This window comes from Ovis canadensis, chromosome 11, assembly GCF_042477335.2.
Source record: "Ovis canadensis isolate MfBH-ARS-UI-01 breed Bighorn chromosome 11, ARS-UI_OviCan_v2, whole genome shotgun sequence".
NCBI lineage: Eukaryota > Metazoa > Chordata > Mammalia > Artiodactyla > Bovidae > Ovis > Ovis canadensis.
The window spans coordinates 46,878,143-46,898,939 of NC_091255.1; the positions used below are offsets into that span (position 1 = coordinate 46,878,143).

The following is a 20,797-nucleotide window of genomic DNA, read 5'->3' on the forward strand; positions in this document are numbered from 1 at the left end:
CGGCCTTATCTCTCTCTCCTCTGGATAGCGTGTGTCCGCCGGAGTCCGCGGGGTCGGTGATTAATAGGGGCCATCACTCACTGTCCAGGACGGCTGAAAGGCAGCAGGGAGGGGGCGGCCCTCCCCAGAACTGAGATAACAAGCAGCAGGAATAATGAGTGGTGTCACTCCACTTTTCATTTTGATGGAAAGTCATTACGGGAGTCAACGCCAGCGACAAAGAGCCATGAATCAACTGCTCTGCTATGAAATTAAAATCGAATTGCTGGCCACCCCCAACCCCTACCCTTCCTGGGAAATGGGGATGGGTAGGTGGCCAGGGAGAGGGGTGCTGGCCTGGGGTGGGCTGTACCCAATCACAGAGCAGGCAGTTATGGGTGGGAAGTAGACAGGCAGCTAGCGAAGGTGACAACTCCTGTCTCCACCTTGTTGATCAGACCCTTCCTTCCCAAACCGCATCTTCCCTCTGCCTGGAGGTAAGCTGTGATTAAAAGGAAAATACAGCTTTGCTGGCTCCAACAAGGCTGCCACCTGACTGCTCCCCTTGGGCTTCTGGCCTGAGTGGGGCAGTCTGGGCCTGGCCGTGGAGAGAAAGGGCCCCGGCTGACTCAGCTACCCCAGAGCCCCTTGCTGAACTGTAGATACTAATCTGTGGGGCCTCCCTGCCACCAGAGGCAAAGAGGAAAAGTCCCCAGCCTGGTACCTCACAGAATCAAGAACCCCATGCAAGTGGGTATACAGTCTCAACCCCAGGCCCAGAGACGGGCACTGTCAGTAGGGAATAAGAATGTCTCTCTTTTATTAAAGTCCAACTACATTAACAAGAAGGAGCAGAAGCTGTGATTTGAGGCTGAGGGGCTGAAGGACCATCAAGACAGCCTCCTGCAGAGAGTACAGAGAGCGCTGAGATCACCCTCCGGGTGACAGTTCCATCCGGGGCCTTCCATCTTCCAGTTGGCTTAGTCTCTCACCAGGAAGGGCCCCGTGCTGTCCCTCCTCCATCCTGAACGCTGAGAAGATGGACAGGAACAACGGCAGTAGGTCACAGCGAGGTTCCCATCAGGTTCACGGGGCGCCCATTGTACCTCTTGGAAATGTCAGCTTCAATCTGAAAGACAGTGACACCGGGTGGGCGGGAGGCAGAAGGCAAAGGGGCCTCGTTCTGCGCAAACTGGGCAGCTTTGCCTCTCTGCTCTCACCAGCTTCTGCAGCTCCTTTGTCTTCTCCAGCAGCAGATCCAGCTTGGGCTCCAGAACCGCCTGCTCCTGGAGGGCTTCCTGTTGCTTCTGCACCATCAGTTCTTTCTTCAAAGCCAGCAGCTGGGACTGCTTCAGCTTCTGCTGGAGGAGCTCAGTCACTCGGTCAACATACCTGGGCAGGGCATTCATGTAAGCGTTCGGTGTCTCTGGACAGCCTGGGTGTCCCCATTCAACTGCTGGAACAGGGCAGTCTCTGTCGGCCGCTCAGCCTCCACATCCGTCAGTCCTTCCTTGTATGGAATGCCACTCCCACTTCCCTATCCTACGCAGGAGGCAGATTGTGCCTGCATATGTCAAGCCACCCCATCTTGCCCCAAAGAGAACCCCCAACCCTAGTTGGGGTGGTGCAGTTATGGGAGGCAGGGATGAGGTCCAAGGGGTCACAGAGAGGAGGAAACAAGGAGGCGGGGCCGCCCAAGATGGCAGCGCCCTGCAACATGCCCAGGAACAGCCCAACAGCAAGGGGAAAGCCAGACCTTGGTGAGGCCAGGATCATAAACAGGTGCTGCATTCGAAGACTGGTGAGCCGGCCAATCAGATCCTGCAGTGCCGACACCATGGCGACCATCTTTGCCTTGGTCTGGCCCTGCAGGATGGCTGGAGCCAGCTGGAACTGGCTCACAGACAGGATGTCTGCCTCCTCACTCATCTCCACTGCTCTCTGGGACAAGAAGATTTCGAGCTGAGGACACAAGAGGATTTGGTTCAAACTGAGAAAAGCACTCAGAAGCTAGGCCCTCAGCCTGCTCTAAATAAAGAAAAAAGTAAGGGTTGGCTGGAGGAGGCATAGTAGGGGACTGCCCAGTGTGGTATAGTCCATGGTGTCAAATAGAGCTGGACACGACTTAGCAAATGAACGGGGCTTCCCTGGTGGCTCAGACTGTAAAGCCTCTGCCTGCAATGCAGGAGACCCACGTTCAATCCCTGGGTCAGGAAGATCACCTGGAGAAGGGAATGGCAGCCCACTCCAGTATTCTGAATTCCATGGACAGAGGAGCCTGGTGGGCTACGGGCCATGGGGTCACAGAGAGTCAGACGCGACTGAGCGACTAACACGCACCTAGTGCCTGAACAACAGAGGAGCAGGTATGTCCTCTGAGCATTTTTATTGCTAGAAACTCACCAACTCTAAGGTGGGAGTCTGGGGCAGCCTCCACCATCACCTTTCAGCCCCTCATTGCTGCCTCAGGCCTTACCTAACCCAGGACCACCTCCTCCTCCTCTCAGGCTATGGATCACATAACTACGAAGCAGAGAATTCAAGGGGTTCTCTCTGCTGAATGAAGGTATTTTCTCTCCATGGGAAAAATGAGATTCAGGGAACAGGAGTCTATGTTTGAGAAGCCCTAGATTAACAAAAGGCTAGGCAGAATCTGAGAACCAGTCACATGTCTTGTCACTTTTATTCAGCCATGGAAACCTGACCTAGACTGGTGAGGACAAGACCTTCTAGGAGGCCTTCCCCTGCCAGCAGGCCTGAGAAGTGGACAGACTCAGAAATCAACAAAGACAGGCCCCCAGCTCCCCAGTACCACAAAGAAGGTCCAAGAACAGCTTCTTACTGTGGGCTGCCAGACACCTCAGCCACAGAGATGACATGAAACAAAAATTGCTCCAAAGCCCCAACAGCTCCCAGTTCCCTTCAGCTTTCTGAGCTCTTCTACTCCCCCAGCTCCCCTGCTTGGCCTCCTTGCTCATCACTTGTGCAGGACACACTTCTGCCTCCAAGCTTCTGTGTTGCTCCCCCTGCCTGGAAGGCTCTTCTGCCGGACGTGGGCGTGGCTCTCTCTGCAACCCCTGCAGGTTTTGACTTACTGGTCACCTTTGCAATAAGGCCTTCTTGACCACTAACATAAAAACAGGCCTTCCCAGCAGTCCCCTCTCCCATTCCAGCTCTCCTTCTGCATGGCACTGTGTTAACACCTAACATGCTGCGTATTTCACTTGTTTGCCTCGTTTCTCGCCAGCGCTCCCCACTAGACTACAAGCTCCGTGAGGTCAAGGATGCTGCCTTGTTTTCTGCTCGTCTCCTCAGACAGTGCCAGGGGTTTAGGAAGGATGATAAACACTGTTGAGTGAAGACGTGCTCAGTCGCTTCAGTTGTGTCCAACTCTTTGCGACCCTATGGGCTGTAGCCAGGCTCCTCTGTCCATGGGATTCTCTGGCAAGAATACTGGAGTGGGTTGTCATACCCTCCTCCAAGGGATCGTCCCGACTCAGGGATCAAACCCATGTCTCCTGCAGCTCCTGCATGGCAGGTGGGTTCTTTATCACTGAACCACTGGGGAAGTCCGTTGAATGAATGGAATGAATGGGAAGCATCCTAATGCTCCAGAGTGAATGGGAGCACCCCTGCTCTGGAACACTGAAAGCACTCAGCATCCTTTACACAAACAGGAAGGGCAGGTCAGGCGTCTAGAGCAATACCGCCTATGCTGGTGCCAGGCCTCCCCGCACAACATCCAGAGACAAAAGTACCTCCATGAGCTCATCAATGAACTGATTCCGGGTCTCGGGGTATTCAAGAAGTGTCAGAGCATCCGGGCCCCTGGCAACACCTTCGGGAGCTGCCAGGAAGAGAGAGAAGTGATAAAGTGGTTAAAGACTAGGCAAGACCATCGGTTTGAGAAGTCCTGGTGCATTAATATGGTCACAGACACTGCATTAAAGCCACTTCCTGTTCCAACCCAAGAAGGAAGGGTCACCCTTTCCCATTTGTCACAGCCCTAATCAGGCACCAAGAGCCAACTACAGTCTGTGAGGAAGACCACAGAGCTGAGTTCCAAAGAACCAAGAGTTCCTTCACCCTTTCCCATTTGTTGCAGCCCTAACCAGGCACCAAGAGCCAACTGCAGTCTGTGAGGAAGACCACAAAGCTGAGTTCCAAAGAACCAAGAGTTCCTTCACTTTGGTGGGCATCAACTCTCATCCTGCACTGCCCTCTAGTGGCTCAGATCACAGTCACAGCCTCTCCACTTGTGGGGAAGGGGGGCCAGGTCAGGCTTCAGAGCCTGTCAGCCCTCTCGGAACATCCCAGACAAAGGCTGACCCACATTCAATATCCAAAGCATTGAGAGTTTCTAGGCTTCATTTTAAGAACTCTTCTCTATCCACTACACTCACATCATCAACAAGATTTTGAAAAAAAAAAAAAAACAAAAAACAGGTCCACTACACTCACATCATCAACAAGATTTTGAAAAAAAACAAAAAACAAAAAACAGGTAACTGTATGAGAAGCAGTCTTGGCAGTGTACTTTTTCTTTGCTTCTAGAGACACAGGGGTACCCTCTGCCAGGGTTGCAGGGAGCAACACACTCACCCTGGGTTCCGGCTTCCAGCACGGTGATCTGCAGAGCAGTGGCATCGTCTCCCCAGTCTATCTCATCACCCCCAGCTTCCTGGGTGGAGAGCAAAGAACCCCTGCACTGTTGGGAGAACTCCCAGCAAAGGCAACCAGGATAAACTAAAGCCCTCAATAAGCCCAATGATGCACATTTCAACTGTATGAAGGACCTCCAGCCCTGATGGAAGTGGCAAAGATGGCAGTGTGGGCCCATGCATATAGGTAACACCTGCCTATAGCCCTACACCTGCCCCAAACACCAAGAGAAAGAGATCAAAACTCCAACATGTCACTTTGGAAACTCTACCTCCTCCCAAACTATATGTGGTCCAAGAGCTGTGAACTTCAAGTGATGTCTTTGAAGAGAAAGAGAGAAAACTTTTTTTTTCCTTTGGCCACACTGAAAGGGACCCGGGATCTCAGTTCCCTGACCGGGGATTGAACCCTTGCCCCCTGCAGTGGAAGCACGGAGTCTTAACCACTGGACCACTAGGAAATTCCCAACATGTTTCGTATCACCAAAACAGCAATCACAGAAAGTCCTCAAGAGAGATGGACTGAGAGAGCATCCCAACCTTTGAATCCGATTCCAGGGAGATACCCCAGTCAATTCCAGCAGTCTGGGCAGAGATGCCAGAGTCAGCCCCTTCAGATGCCACCTCCAACCCAAAGTCACCCCAGTCAATCTAGAAGGGAAAAAAAGTGTTAGTTCAAAGAAGATGGGTGAGAAAAAGGGGCCTGCCTTCTTCTAAGTCTCAGAGGGAAACAACGGCACACTGTTCAAACAATGGCCTCCAAGCTTCCCAAAGGAGAGTCTGTCTTCAGAGAGCTCAGGGGACTGAAGGGCTCCCAGTTCAAAGCTGACCAGCCTCCTGGGCCTCTTCAGCACTCATCTACCCTGCGGTCTCCAGAAAGCCAGAAAAAAGGAGTAGGGCCTTCTGGGCCCTGCCACTCACAGGAACACCCCTTTCTTCCCTCCGGACTCTGAGTTCAAAGGGGACTGAGGAGGACTGAACAATGCTTGAGGGGAGGAAGCGGCTCTCACTCGGCCTGTCTTACCGCGTCTTCTTCCACCTGCTCAGGGGGCTCCTCAAGGTGCGGCCTCTCCACTGCCGAGGGCTCCGTGCCTGTTCTCCACTCATACACCGTGCAGTTCCCCCGCGTCTGCACAAACCGCAGCATCGGCAGCACCTGCTCTGTGGGGCTGCAATGGAGCATGCCACTGACCCTCCTGCTGCCCACTTGTGAGGCCAGGCCCACTGCTGGGCCTGGCACTCAAGTGCCACGAGGGGAAAGCACAAGTGGAGAAGAGAGCTCAGTTGGGGAAGTAGCTCAATGGTCCCCGCCCCTCCTCCACTGGGGAGAAGCCAGGGCCCTCAATACCTTTCACACACAAACCCCACACAGGCCTGGTACAGGTCAATGGCTTCGCCCAGGGTCTGGGCCGCCGCCCCGATCTCGGCCAGCTGACTTGGTAGGTCCTTCACCAGGGCCAGTAGTTCTCTTTGGACATTGTCCCCCTAGAGAGGATCCACGAGGTGGGCTTAGACAGAAGTGGTGGGAAGTGGAGTCCAGTGGACTAAAGAAAATGTCTGAAGACTAAAGATGGGCAAGAAACTGGCTCAAGAAGGGCCCAACCAGCAGAGAAGGAAAGCCCTCCCCAGAAGCAAAGGCACCGGGCCCAGGAAGACAGCCAGGCCCCAGGCATGTGTCCCCCGCCGCGGGAAACCTGGCCTGCTCACCGTGATGCCGTACTGCTTGCACGAGTGGTGGAACTGCTCCCTCATCTCGGCAGCCCCCGCCTGGCCCTCTTCCTCCTTGCGGCTGTATTCTTGCTGCAGCTGCTGGCACTTGGTGATCTGCTTCTTCAGGGAGGGGATCTCATAGTTGACGTTCCGAACCAGGAGGCTGGAGAGTTCCACTGAGAAAGATGGGCGCAGGAAGTTCACTCCAGACCCCCAGACCTAAGGCAGGCACGCCCCAAGGACATGTGCAAATATACCCTGGCCTGGTGGCTAAGAGCATGGGGGTTGACCTCCCAGCTCCTCCCCTTCCTGGCTGTGGAACCGAGGACAGTCATTTAACCTCTCCAATCCAGTCCTCAACTATAAAACAGAGGTAGTAATATTTATCATGAGAATTAAGAGAATTCATATAAAACTCAAGTATAATTCCTTGCATTTAGTAAGTATTAATATTTGGTCAATATTAGCTATTATAATTATTTACACTGTTAGCAAATACAACCCAAACTACAGTCAGCCTTTTAGTTATTCTCTCAGGCACTTGATACAGGCCCCAGGTCAGCCTGTGCCTCTTCTGCCCAGTGGAGCAGAGGGTTGCCGGGGGAGCTAGTCATCAAGAGGTGACCGGCAGAAGACCCATAAGCACCCATCCAAATGCCCACAACCTGCCTGGTAGTCATCCTCCTCCCAACACTCATTGAAATTTATTTTCCCACCTCACAAATATCTACACACCAGCCTCTCTCCCCACATGAACTGTACCTCCTAGAAGCCCAGTGTCTCAAAATTCGAGGAGGGAGCCTCCCCGTGGACACTGGGACTCCCAGGTTGGGCCCCTTACCTAGGTAGGTATTGTCCTTCTCATACAGGGCTACGATCTCCTGCCAATCCTAAGAAAAGAAACAGGAAGTGAGCCAGGAGGGCAGCCACATCCCAGCTCAATCGCCCAACAGGGGACACTCTCCCAGTCTCTGCATCCTCATCCTCCTTCATAATGCTGGCTGGACCACCCACTTTAAGAGTATGGTGCCAACAAGCGATTCCTAAAGCAAATGGAAACCCAGGCGTAGGGGCACAAGGAGTTGGACACAACTGAGCGACTGATACTTCCACTTTCAGGATCTACTTTTGGCATAAACTATGGGGACAGAGAGAAAGCTGAGAAAATATTCCACGGGGGCATCTCCAATGGAACCTCAGCGAGACCAGACAGCCTCTGACCCCCTGGACTGGATGCCTCCAGCTGCGCGTTACCACCGTCACCCATACTTGCCTTCATTCGCTGTGAAGAGTACCGGCCGAAAATATTTTTTGTGGAGGCTTCAGTGCCTTTGAGAAGCTCCACAATTCTTAGGCAGTGGAAGTAGTGAATGTCTGGAAAGCAAAGAAAAACAAAGACTTTGGAAATAATAGTCTCTAACCCACCACTGCAGCCTCCGCATATGGCTGACTCATGTATATGCCAGTAACTTTAGAGGGCACAGCTCTCCCCTTCATCATTTTGTGTTGAAATAAACCAGCCTCTATACCCCAAATAAAAGCCTCTCTTTCTTTAGAGGTCAGTCCTATGACTAAAGAAAGAGGAACAGCTCAGCAGATTTATACCACCCCAAGAAAGACGGGGGTCCAGTAATGCAGCCCCGAAGCACTCACAGGATCCAGAGAGCAGCTGGGCGATCTCTTGGCTCTCTGGCATGTCCTGGATGGCGGCATTGATCTTCTCTCGGATGGTCAATACTAGACTCTGCCATTTCAGGTTGCAGTGCCTTCTATCTACCAGCCAGTCTATAGCAGAAACCCAAATCATAGCATTCCCATGGCCAAAACTGCATCACTGATTCAAGTGAAATATGCTAAGGCATTGGCTAAAAGTTGTACTCATATTGGTTAAGGTGTGGGGGTCACGGGAAGATGGGAATGAAGACAGGCTCAAAGGGATGCTTGGGGCTAAACAGATTCCAGCAACCTAACTTTATCCACAATGTGACTTTATAAAGTAACTGTCTCAACACAGGATAAAGGAAAGCTTTCAATTGGTCCTGACATCAAAGTGACACTTTGGACCACTCTAAATTCTCCATGATATTTTTGCTTCCATGGATAATTATATCTTTCTTACTGCCATTCAATTTCTACTTTCTCAGGGCTGGGATTAACCATGACAATGAAAAACACAAGACGGTTACACCAAATACCAGATGAATGAACAACTGCAAAGCCCCTAAGGACTAAATAACACTGGTCTACTCTTATCAGCGAAGCACCATCCTGCACACATGGATACCAGTGTGACTGATCTCCTGGATTCTGGGCCAGATCTGTTTTCAGTTGAGGGTATAGGTGGATGAGAGCTATGTACATTTCCTCATAGGAGAGAGCTAAGACCTAGACTTTGTGGTCAGCTGGTCCTGGTTCTAATTACCAACTTTCTTGGGCAAGTCTCTCAACCTCTCTGTGCCTCAGTTTCTCTACATGTAAAATGGGCATGATAAATATACTGAGTACAAACGGTAGAACACTGAACATCATGCCTGGCGCATGGCAAGGGCTCAATGAATTGTAGTGGTCTTCATTTTCATAATGTTAAGCCCATAAAACAGCACTTGGTATAGAATAAACCCTCAATAAATGGTTGGGTTTTTACCAGTCCTTTTCAGGACCAATAACAAGCATATACATCAAGAGTGTACAGGTCCTGAAGAGCTGGGACAAATCCAAAATGAAGTTAAAGACGCTCCACTAAGTGGCCACCTTGCCCTTGTTAAGAAATCTGCTAACTGGTCAAATGCTGGGAGCCCACACTAGTTATCAGTTATATCCCCATTGCTGCACTCCACTAAAATCTCCAAAAACAAAAATTATGTAGATGTCACAGAAGTAGAAGCAAAGGGACGACACAGTCAAACAGATGTCATCTTAATGACACAACTGGCATCAAAACAATTAATTCAAAGACCATTTAAAAATCCAGGAGCTGTGCACTGCCCTAGAGGGGTCAGAGTGAAGAGGCCCTTCCCTGGCTCTGAACTAGAGAGGAGGTACATAGACGCGATACAGACAGCAGGGAGATGGTCTGGCCATTAAAAGGTTTTCTTTTCAACTGGACCTACGTGCCTCTTCCTCCTAAAGTCAAAGGAAAAAATAAAAAGGAAGAAAGTTTTTTTTTCCAGCGTAATACAATACTGGAACCTGACAGACTTAGGTTCTAACTTCAGATCTGCCATTCAGCAGCTGATCATCTTTAAGGCAAGCCTTCAACTCTCCTCTGTCCCTAAAATACATGACTGACAACATGTTATATACGTTTAAATAGAAAACACAGGTCAAGTATAGACTCTATGCATGGTTCCTTCCCGCTCCTTTTACTGAGGCAGGTCCAGCCACAGATGGGAGCACAGAACAGAGCGAGTGGTCGGCGGGTCCGCTGTTGGTGACAGAGGGCCAGGGGGCCAGGTCTCCCCTTGACAGCTAGGTGAGCGGGGGCGCCCCTCCTACCGAGTAGCTTGCTGGTCTGGATGTCGATGGGCACGTGCTGATGGTCCTGGCGGGAAACACGGCGGGGAAAGGTGCGTGAGTGCTGCGAGCTGACAAGCCGCTCGCGCGCTCACTTCATCGCCCCAACCGCCACCCTGTGGGGCCAGCACAACGGGCCGGGGAGGGCGCCCCCGGAGAGAGCCTGAGGAAGCATGTCAGGAAAGGACCGGCTGAACTCAGCCCAGGGGCCCCAGGGCAGCCCCCCATTTCCCCAGCTGCTGTTCCCCCACCTGCATCTTTCCTCCACTTCCGTTTCCGGCCTCCGACCGGGACACGCCCCGCCTACCACTAATCCAGGGCTGTTCTGGCTGAGCCTCGGGTTAGGCACAGACGGGTCTTCTCGGGCCACGTCACCGCCTTCCTCAGAGCCAATCGGGAAGCGCGCTCCATCCCAGGCCTCAAGCCCCACCCACGCCGGGGTTCCGAGTGGCTGAGCCCGGGAAGGGCGGGAGAAGAGGAGCCAGCCAATGGGAGACGCGAGGCGGGCTCAAGACCTGGCAGGAGCCGGGGCGCCAGGAAAGGGCTGCAGCAGGCGGCGCCCTGGAGCTGATCCCAGTCGCTCCCGGCCAGACAGGCGCGGAGCCCTCTGCGTAAAGATTAACGAGTCGGCCGACAGGGTCCTAGCGCCTACTGAGGAACCTAGAGGTCCTTGATGTTGTTTATTTATTTATTTTTTTAATGATGTCATTTTTTAATTTTGAACATAAGTGGGAAAAAATTTTGAATACAAGAGTAGAAATGCAATTCCAGAGGAAAACATTCCAGTGCATTGTGGTTCTTTGTGGGGTAGAAGATGGTGATAATGCTGCCCATAACTTGATGTTGTTTAGATACGCTCAGTCGTATCCGACTCTTTGCGACCCCGTGAATAGGAGCACTCCAGGCTTCCCTGTCGTAAACCATCCCCTGGAGTTTGCTCAGACTCATATCCATTGAGTCAGTGATGCCATCCAACCATCTCATCCTCTGTCGCCCCCTTCTCCTCCTGCCCCCAATATTTCCCAGCATCAAGGTCTTTTCCAATGAGTAAACTCTTCGCATCAGGTGGCCAAAGTATTGGAGCTTCAGCTTCAGCATCAGTCCTTCCAGTGAATAGTCAGGGTTGACTTCCTTTAGGATTGACTGGTTTGATCTCCTTGCAGTCCAAGAGACTCTCAAGAAGAGTCTTTTTAGAAACGCCCTACTTGCCTCGCTTTACCGTGGATCATGGTTTAAAAGTCTTTTTTGGCACATTACCTTCTCACTGAATTTATGTAATAGACAAGTGTTGAACACCTGCTACGTGTTATGTGATTAGGGCAGGGATGGGGAGGGAGGAGGGTCAAAGGAGGCATCCCAAAGATAACACCTAAATTGAGTGTTAAAAGAAGAGCTGCAGAAAGAGGGAGATGTGGGAGTGGTGTTCCCAGTTGGAGTAGACTGTACAAAGCTTTGCAGGCTTTGCAACGAGGTGCAGGGAAAAACAGGCGGGAAAGACTAGCAAGATAACTACGGGAGTCCCGTGTATAATTAAAATGCCCTTGTTAAAATATATGAACTGGACTTCCTTGATGGTGCAGTAGATAGGAATCCACTTGACACTGCAGGGGACCTGGATTTGATCCCTGGTCTGGGAAGATGCCACATGCCTCGGAGCAACTAACCTGTGTGTCACAATTACTGGGCCCGTGCTCTAGAGCCCAGGAGCCACAACTACTGAGCCTGTGAGCCTAGAGCCTGAGCTTCGCAACAAGAGAAGCTACCACATTGAGAAGCCCCTGCACCACAACTGGAGAGAGTAGCCACCACTCTTTGAAGCTAGAGAAAGCCTGTGGGCAGCAACAAAGACCCAGTGCAACCAAATAAATAAATATATATATAAACTGCATAGGTCTCACACTTATGAAGCTGGCCCTTCAGACAGGCCAGCTTCTGTGCTGTGAAATGTTTGAGGCAGAGGGTGGCTGGAGAAGGGACTGTAAAGGCAGAAGGGTAGTATCATATCATATCATCTCAGGAAGGAACTTGGACTTCACCCCTGCAGGGAGAGAGGAACCACTGGAGGGTTTCAAGGCTTTGAGGCTTGAGGCAAAGAGGGACCTGTACAAACTGACTGCAGAGACTGATGGATTCGTGGGAGGTAAGGCTGAAGGCAAGGAGACTGTTAAAAGGTTATTATGCAAGAGTTAGAGCTTGACCTGACACAGAGGCATGAGGAGGAAGAGAAGGACTGGATTTCAAAGATGGTTTGGAGGAAAATGGACAGGACTTGGCAGTTGGTTGGCTGTGTGGGTGGGGAGTGGGTCAACAGGGTGACGCACAGGTGGTTGAGTGGGAGTGCCCCACCTAATTCAGGGATGCAGGATACTGAGCATCCTGCAGGGGGTGAGGAGGAGGACATCTCAGCTTTGAACTTGTGGGGCTGGTGGCCCAGGGAGACTCCCCTGTGAGAAGTATGCAAGAGGCACTTGGGTCTGCAGCTCTGGAGTTCAGGGGGCTGAAGATACAGCTTTGGAGAGCTGTAGGCTGATTCATCCGCATCCAGGTTGTGGCTGAAGCTGAGGGAGAGCATGAGATGGGTCCAGAAGTGCAGAGGAGAGAGGGTGGGCAGGGGATCTCACAAGACTGGATGTGCCATTTGGCACCCTTCCCCTTCCAGGTTGTTAGCTCCTCCAGGAGGCTCTGCCTGAGTCATTTTAAGTGACCAACCTCCCCTACCACCTCTGCCCAGAACATCACTTGGGGCTTAGTAAATTTTTTATTGAACTGTGTGATGTGATAGGGCAGTGAGAAGACCTAGATTCCTGCCCAATGAAATCTTGGACCATTTCGATAAGCTCTCTGCTAGCCACGGTTTCCTCCACATGGAGATAAAACATCCTGACCATCTCAGGGTATTTCTATTTACAAGCTTAAATAAACAAACCCACTAGATGTATGTAACTCTTTATAGTTTACAACATACTTTCATAGATTTGTTTTTCTCATTATTTGCAAACTCTCTGTGTCTATGAAACATTAATCATTATTGTTATAGAAGGAGTTGAAAGTCTTCCATAAAAATGGCTCATAGGGCAGAACTAAGAGCCTCTTCAGGGCTCTCTCATGGGAATTTGGCTCCCATCGTAGAATCCTGACTCAGGCTATAGGAATGGCTGGAGCTTCCCCATGATTAAACAAACTTACTGGGTTTCAACTATGTGTTCCTAGCTCCCTGGGACATCCCAAGAAGCATGGCCCTGCCCCACCCTCAAGGTGCATCTCTCCTCCTTGAACCAACAGGCAGGGCAGGGCAGGGCAGGATGAGTCTGGAAGGCCCAGCCCTGGTAAGGTGGTGGAGGCAGAGACCACCAGCACTTCACCCCCACCCGCTTGCAGCACCCTAGGTGACTCATGCGGAAAGAAGGGTGTTTGAGAACAGCTCTGGCCAAGTGCTAGCGTCAGGGTGGTAGCCCCAGAGAGTGTAGGGGTCCGGATTTTGTGCAGTATCTGCACTGTTTGTCCTTTTCTGAGGCCATCGAGAGGCTCAGGGCCAATGGGCAGGTAAGCACACAAGTCGTCTGGCCTCTAGGGCATCGAGATCCTTGGGGCTCCCATCCTCTGGAAAGTGGCAGAGAGAGGCTGTGAAAGACTCTGACGGTGAATCTCAATTCTCTGCTGATTTAGCAGGTGGGGTGCTGTCGGCGGAGGGGTAGCACTTAGGAAGGTGAGGAAGAAGACAGGAGGCCTGTGGAGGCTTTAGACAGGAAAGCGCAGGGCCCCGGGGTGCTGTGTATGCAGGCTGCCTTGCCGTCCTTTGTTGTTAGCTTGCTTATTAAGTGGTAGTCTGTGCCGAGCGCCAGTGTAGATCTAGATGTTTTACAAGCCTTATCTAATTTGATCCTTCCAAACAACCTTATAATCTGGTACTGTTATTAGCCAAGTTTTAAAGGCAAGGGAGCCAAAGCTCAGGTAATTAAGTAACTTGTCCAAGATCATAGAGCTGGTAGTTGGTGAGGCTGGGATCCAAACTCAGGCCTGTCTGGCTCCCCAGCCCGCATTCTTGTTCTCCGTGGGATGTGGCCTCTCTGGCAGCCCTGCCTGCTGCATTCACGCAGCTGGGCCACTACAGCCGCAGGCCTCTTCCTCCCTCCTCTTCGGCCCAATTCCCACTTTCTACCCTGATGTTGTGTCAGACAGTCAGCACCCCCACCTTGGCAATTCCTGGCCTTTACCAAAGTTCTTTCTTACCACGCCCCATTCTGGGCAAGAAGGTCCACTGCACATGTTCTGGCAATATCTATAAAAGGAAGGCTTACCCTTGACATTCAAATAATCCATTTATTTTATCTACCCTATGTTTATGACTTTATGGTCCATGTCTTATGTGTGTTTGCTCACAGCAACACTGACTGTGCTCTGTGTGTGTGTGTGTGTGTGTGTGTGTGTGTGTGTGTGTGTCTGCCTGCTGGGCTGAAGGCTCTGAAAACTCAGCATTCTCAGCTGGCCTCTTGCTGGTTGCAGTGTAGTCTCTGGGTTGGTCTTTGCAGTCTCTCTCCCCAGCTAGTCAGTGAGCACCTTGTGGGCAGGGAGTACAGGCCTGTTCATCTCTGGGACCCCAGCCCCTGAGTGTCAGGGGCTTAATGGATGCTTGTGGAGGAAGGAGAGAAGATGCAGCTGGTGCAGGGAGGTATTTAGCGGTGAGCGGGGACCGGGGACCGTGATCCCTCGGCCTGGGGGGAGGGCTGTGCATGCCCCAGTTCTTTCCTTCAACCCTCCCCCTACAGCTGAGGACTTGGAGTCACTTGGAGCTCGAGGGAGGAATTTGAGGCGAAGATATTAGGGCTGGTTAGCTTCATAAGTTAAGCATAAGCCAGAAGGCCCATGAGGTGCCAGTCAGCTGGGTGGTGCTCTGGGACCCATGATAAACCCTGGCCACCATGCCCTCTCCTTCCCTTCACCTTTGTTAGTCGTCTAAGGGAAAATAACTCACCGGGGAGTTTCATGAATTGGGTTCAAGGTGTCATCTTCTGAGGATTGCCCCTGCGTTCCATGGTTTCTTCATCCCCATCATGGCAGGTGGAGGAAATCTGCTCTTTCACAGGGAGGAAAACCAAGCCCATTGCCACACCTCTCACCTCTTTAGCCTCCCTTCCCGTTCTGTTCAATGTTAGTTACCCTCTATTCGTCAAGCACAATTTGCCAAGGTGGGCCTTCCAGGTGGCTCCGTGGTAAAGAATCTGCCTGTCAATGCAAGAGAGTCAGGAGACGTGGGTTCAGTCCCTGGATCGGGAAGATCCCCTGGAGTTAGGAAATGGAAACCCACTCCAGTATTCTTGCCTGAAAAATTCCATGGACAGAGGACCCTGGAGGACTACAGTCCATGGGGTCACAAAGAGTCATATGTGACTGAGTGACCGAATACATTGGCCAATGTGTTGGAGACCTTAACATAAGACATGGTCTCAGCTCTCCAAGGAAATGACTGTATGATATGTGAGAGGCCCACCACATTCTAAATCCCATGACAGCACATCCAGAGCCTAACTCTGTGCTCATACATAGTAAGTGCTTAAAAAAATCCATATAGACAAAATAAGAGGGATGCTTAGAGGGTTAAAGAAACAGAAAAGGGGGAGTATCCCTCTCAACTGAGGGGTAAAGGCATGAGATGGGGATGGAAAACCGTCAGAGCAGACTCCTGTAATACTTGAGCTGAGTCTGGTAGGATGGGAACGAACTGTGGGAGGAGGGAGAGGAGGGAGGAGAGGCATGTAAGTGATGGGTGTCATTCTAGGAAGAGGAAGTAAGTAACATGGATAAAGCACGTAGGTGAGAGACAGCATGGCTGTTCCACAAGAAGTCTATTGTGGGGTATTCATGGGAAGAGAAATCAGGTTGAAGAGACTGGCAAGATGAGACCATGAGGAACACTCAGGTCCCTGACGAAGGGTTGAAATTTTATCCTGTAGATCAGATTTCCCAACTAATAGGCAGCAGATATCTGTCAAGCTATAGAGTTGTGCAAAGAGCCCAAGAATCCATAAAAGCAGTTGTATTATTTTAGTGCTAGAAGGACAACAGTGGGCAGGTGGAGACATTTTTCTGTGTTGCAAAAGGATCTTTTTAGAGAACAGGAAACCCAAATGGCCCACACATGTGTGAAAAGACTCTCAGTCTTACTAGAAACTCCCTGTATGGTTAACTGGGGCTGCTGTAACAACTTATCACCAAGCAGGTGCTTTAAAGGGCTTCCCTGGTGGCTCAGATGGTAAAAAGATCCACCTGTAATGCAGAAGACCTGGGTTTGATCCTCAGGTTGGGAAGATCCCCTGGGGGTGGGCATGGCAACCCACTCCAGTATTCCTGGAGAATCCCTGTGGACAGAGGAGCCTGGTGGGCTACAGTCCATGGGGTCCCGAAGAGTCAGACACGACTGAGTGACTAAGCACTGCACCGCACTTAAGGTGCTTTAAAATAATAAAAATGGGACTTCCCTGGTATTCCAGGGCTAAGACTCTGGGCTCCCAGTGCAGGGGCCTCGGGCTCAATCTTTGGTCAGGGAACTAGATCCCGCATGCTGAAACTAAAAATACTACATGACGCAACTAAGACCCGGCACAGCCAAATAAATAAATAAGTAAATATTGAAAAATAGAATAAGGACTTCCCTGGTGGTCAGTGTTAAGAATCTGCCTGCCAGCACAGGGGACGTGGGTTTGATCCCCTGTTTGGAAGACTCCACATGCCTTGGAGCAACTAAGCCCCCGTGCGCCATGACTACTGAACCCACGCTCTGGAACCCGTGAACTGCAACTACCAAGCCCTCATGCTGCAGCTACTGAAGCCGTGTGCCTGGAGTCCAAGCTCCACAACAAGAGAGGTCATCGCAATGGGAAGCCTGGGCACCACCTCAGCTCATTGCAACTGTGAAAGCCTGAAAAAAGTGGTGAGGACCCAGTGCAGCTAAAAATAAATGGATAAAATAAAATAAAATAATTTAGATAAATTAGAAATGTATTCTCTCACAGTTCTGGAGGCCAGAAGTCTAACATCGAGGTGTCAGCAAGGCTGATTCCGTCCACAGGCTCTGAGGGACAATCTGTTCCTGCCACTCACTCAGCTTCTGGTGGCTGCGGAAAACCCTTGCTGTTCCTTGAGTGGCAGCTGCATCACTTCATCCGCTGCTCTTGTTATTGCATGGCGTCTCCCTTCATGTCTCTCCTCCTGTAAGGACATGAGGCCTTGGATTTAAGGCCCACCCTAATCTAGTATGTTCTCAGCTTAACTAATTACGTCTCCAAACACCCTATTTCAAATACAGTCACACTTCGGGATTCCAGGTGGACCTGAGTTTGGGGACACTATTCAATCCAGTGCAGTAGAGCATGCTAAGTTGCTTCAGTTGTGTTTGACTCTTTGCAAACCCATGGACTGTAGCCTGCCAGGCTCCTCTGTCCATGGAATTTTCCAGGCAAGAATACCGGAGTGAGTCGTCATGCCCTTCTCCAGGAGATCTTCCTGACCCAGGGATCGAACCCACATCTCTTACGTCTTCTGTATTGGCAGGCAGGTTCTTTACCACTAGAGCCACCTGGGAAGCCACAATCCAGAGCTTTAGGGAAAGTAAATATATAAGACACAAAAATGATTACTTCACTTCCGTTGCACTGGCAAAAATGTTAATATCTCTGTCCTGGGTTGTGTTCTCCAGAGTAGGTGAAGTTTAGGGGGCAAGATGCTTACTTGGGATCACTTCCTGTGAGAGGAACCGGACAGAAGTAGGATTGGGCAGAGAGAGAAATTCAGCTGTAACGCAGGCCTTGCAGAACTTGTCAGTTTGGTGAAGTGAATACGGCCCCTCTGCATGTCCTTCATGGGGCTGAAATGGCTGGACCTTACATCTCTAGAAGGACAGACCCTTGGGAGAGATGCTCTCTGCAGCTGAGGTGGACCCTGAAAGAGCTGACAGCTGGAGGCCAGCAGCTGAGGAAGGCAGTAAGTCCTTCCTTGCAGGGTATTCTGGTTGGCACACTCACTACCACAGTCTGACAGTACAGAAATGGTCAAAATGAAGAGTGTGGTAGGACAAAAAAAGTCATCTTCCAGTCCGCCCCCGACCCTCACCCCCGCCGAGACATACACATCAAATCAATGGAACCTGTGGATATGACTTGGTTTGAAAAAGAGGCTTTGCAGAGGTGATTAAGTAAGATCATCCTGGATCGTCTGGGTGGACCCTACATACTCTCCTGAGTATTCTTTTTTTTTCCATTTATTTTTGGCTGTGCTGGGTCTTTGTTGCTGCCCCTGGGCTTTCTCTAGTTTCAGCAATCAGGGGCTACTATGCACAGGCTTCTCATTGTGGTGGCTTCTCTTGTTTCGGAGAATGGGCTCTAGGGTCTGGGCTTCAGTAGGTGTGGCACGTGGACTTAGTTGCTTCATGGGAATCTGGGAACCCAACCTGTGTCCTCTGCAATAGCCAGTGGATTCTTAACCACTGGGCCACCAGGGAAGTCCCTCTCCCAAGTATTCTTATGAAAGAGAGATAGAGAGAGATTAGACAACATGAAAGAGGGGAAGGTGACGTGAGGATGAAGGAGACAGAGAGGGGAGTAATGTGGCTGCAAGCCAGGGAATGCCTACAGGCACCAGAAGCTGGAGCAGGCAAGGAATGAATTGTCCCTGGAGACTCGAGAATGATCATGACCCTGCTAAGACCTTCGTCTTGGCCAGTGAAACTGATTTTGGAATTCTGACCTCCCGAACTGTGAGAGAATACGTTTCTGTTGTTTAAATCCATCGAGTCTGTTGTAATGTGTTACAGCAGCCACAAGGAACTAATACAAAGAGAAATAGGAAAATTGCTGCTGGGGATGCAAGTTGGTGAACCCACTCAGAGGCTCTATCTTAGAGTGCAATGAGGATTCAGAGCTCTAAGTATTCGCACAGTCCACATGAATACTGGCTGCTCATATTCCCACTGCCCACTGAGGTCTCCTTGAAGGAGAGCAGTGGCAGCCCCTTCAGTGGCAACCTCAATACCCACCCCAGACCTGCTCTGCCCTCTTCCCGGCTGTACCTGGTATAGCTTCTGGAGACCAGTCTGTGGCCTTGCCCCACTTGGCCCTCAACCAGGCTGGCCACCCCCAGACTCTCTCATCTCTTGGCCTTCCAGAGGAAGGGGAGTGCTGAGGAGGATGGCAGGCCCTCCCTTCTCCCTACTTTGGGAAATAAATATCCCTGGAGTCTAGCTCTACTCCCTGGGTAGAGGTCAATAAACTAGGAATGATCTTTTGGGCCAGATTAGATCTGCAACCCAATGGGGCCCCATGGCTGCATGTCTAAAAGGGCACCCAGGTCCTGGAGACTCCCTGAGGTGTATTATTTTAACTTGCTTTAGCCAACAAGGACACATTTCTGAAACCTTGCACATTTCGTGTTCGTATTTGAAATATCGCACTTGAACCTAGTTTTAAGAAGGTGTGTTAAAAGGTGGAAAATTCTAGAAAACAATACAGCAGCCTTGTGGCGGTGATCTGTTTAAGGGATATTCATAGTTTATAGCCTTATCTCAAACTTCCCTCCCAACCCTGCTCCTCCCAGAAATAAACCTACCAAAGGTCAGGGGTTGGGCCTAACTTCCCAGGTTGGTCCCTCCCAGGATGGGGAGCTGGGGCGGGCCCCTGCTCCTGTACCTGGCCCTGCTGGCCTTCTCTGAAGGGCAGGTCACGTAGGCATCCGCTTAAATCCCACCCACTGGGGTGCCTCCTCCAGAGTGGAGCTGAGAAAACAGAATTCTGCCCCCTCTGGATCGCACACATCAGAAAGGCCTGGGTTTTGAAGCAGAGTGGTGTGGGGTGAGAGGGGGGAAGGGAGTGAGTGTTTTTAGCACAAGCCCCTCCTCCCGTACAGATGGACAGTGTCCTGACCCTTGGTTACAGTCCCCAAGCTAGTGCTCATCCCATCATCCTTCTACTATTTTCCCAAGACCTCAGTTAAGTTTTTAGCCTCTTCGGTACCTTCTGGACTGGACCCTGACTCTCCACCAGGCTTTCAGAGAAAGTGACAGATCTGGAAATCTTCCTGGGACAGCTGTGTATACCTCTCACGAGAGCCAGGAGAACCTTACAAAACAATATCCTTAATTCTCATAGATCCCCAGGGAGCTGATAACACGTCAGCAAGTGTGCTGTAGCTGAAACCGCCAGAAGTGAAATAAATGGGTTTTCTCTCATTTACCTGGGACAAGTGGCTGCATTAAGAATTTCTTAAAGACAATACTTATATTTCTTATTTGTATTTTAAAGTTTGCATTAAGTACTAACTATATGCCAGGTCTGTATCAGTGACAGACTGGGCTCAAGGAACTAACATTTTTTTTTTACTTTTTATTTTATATTGGGGTATAACTCACTAACAATGTTGTAACAGTTTCTGGTGGACAGCAAAGGAACTCAATCATATATATACAGTCCATGGGGTCGCAAAGAGTCAGACACGACTGAGTGACTTCACTAACTAATCACTAATATATATACATGTATCCATTCTCCCCCAAACTTCTCTCTCATCCAGGCTACCACATCACCTTGAGCAGAGTTCCCTGTGCTATACAATAGGTCCTTATTGGTTATCCATTTTAAATAAATATGGTGTACATGTTGATCCAAACTCCCTAATTATCCTTTTTCCTCATCCTCTTCCTTCTCTAAGTCTGTGAGTCTGTTCTGTAAATAAGTTCATTTATTTCATTTCTTTTTAGATTCTACACATAAGGGATATCATAGGATATTTCTCTCAAGGAGCTAACATTCTCTAAGAGAGGCAAATACGTGACTGGATCGTTACATTACTATATATGTGTATGTACACATTTAATCAATCATGGTATATGGCATGTTAAATAGAAGCATGTGAGTAAGCCCAGTAGGAGTGAGACAGTTCTCAGGGGA

The 20,797-nt window shown here is 50.4% G+C and overlaps 1 protein-coding gene across 6 annotated transcripts; it reads right to left on the reverse strand.

Moving 5' to 3' along the window:
* Positions 1–775: 775 nt before the first annotated feature.
* Positions 776–10,408, reverse strand: CDK5RAP3 (CDK5 regulatory subunit associated protein 3). Of its 6 annotated transcripts, none has more exons than XR_011247120.1 (15): positions 10,115–10,190; positions 9,846–9,891; positions 9,410–9,473; positions 8,004–8,135; positions 7,624–7,724; positions 7,192–7,240; positions 6,348–6,526; positions 5,989–6,125; positions 5,665–5,809; positions 5,181–5,291; positions 4,582–4,660; positions 3,738–3,826; positions 1,736–1,941; positions 1,200–1,435; positions 776–1,108 (listed from the first exon to the last, which is right to left on the reverse strand). XR_011247120.1 is itself a non-coding variant. In XM_069543232.1 (15 exons), exons 3-15 carry the CDS (start codon positions 9,429–9,431, stop codon positions 1,043–1,045), a joined length of 1,533 nt encoding a protein of 510 aa, XP_069399333.1. In that variant the 5' UTR covers positions 9,432–9,473; positions 9,846–9,891; positions 10,115–10,248; the 3' UTR covers positions 776–1,042. The 6 variants fall into 6 exon arrangements, 3 of the variants coding, with proteins under 3 accessions (XP_069399333.1, XP_069399332.1, XP_069399331.1); XR_011247118.1 differs by having other exon boundaries at positions 8,004–8,176; positions 9,406–9,473; XM_069543232.1 differs by having other exon boundaries at positions 1,200–1,371; positions 8,004–8,176; positions 9,406–9,473; positions 10,115–10,248.
* Between the last annotated feature and the right edge of the window lie 10,389 nt (positions 10,409–20,797).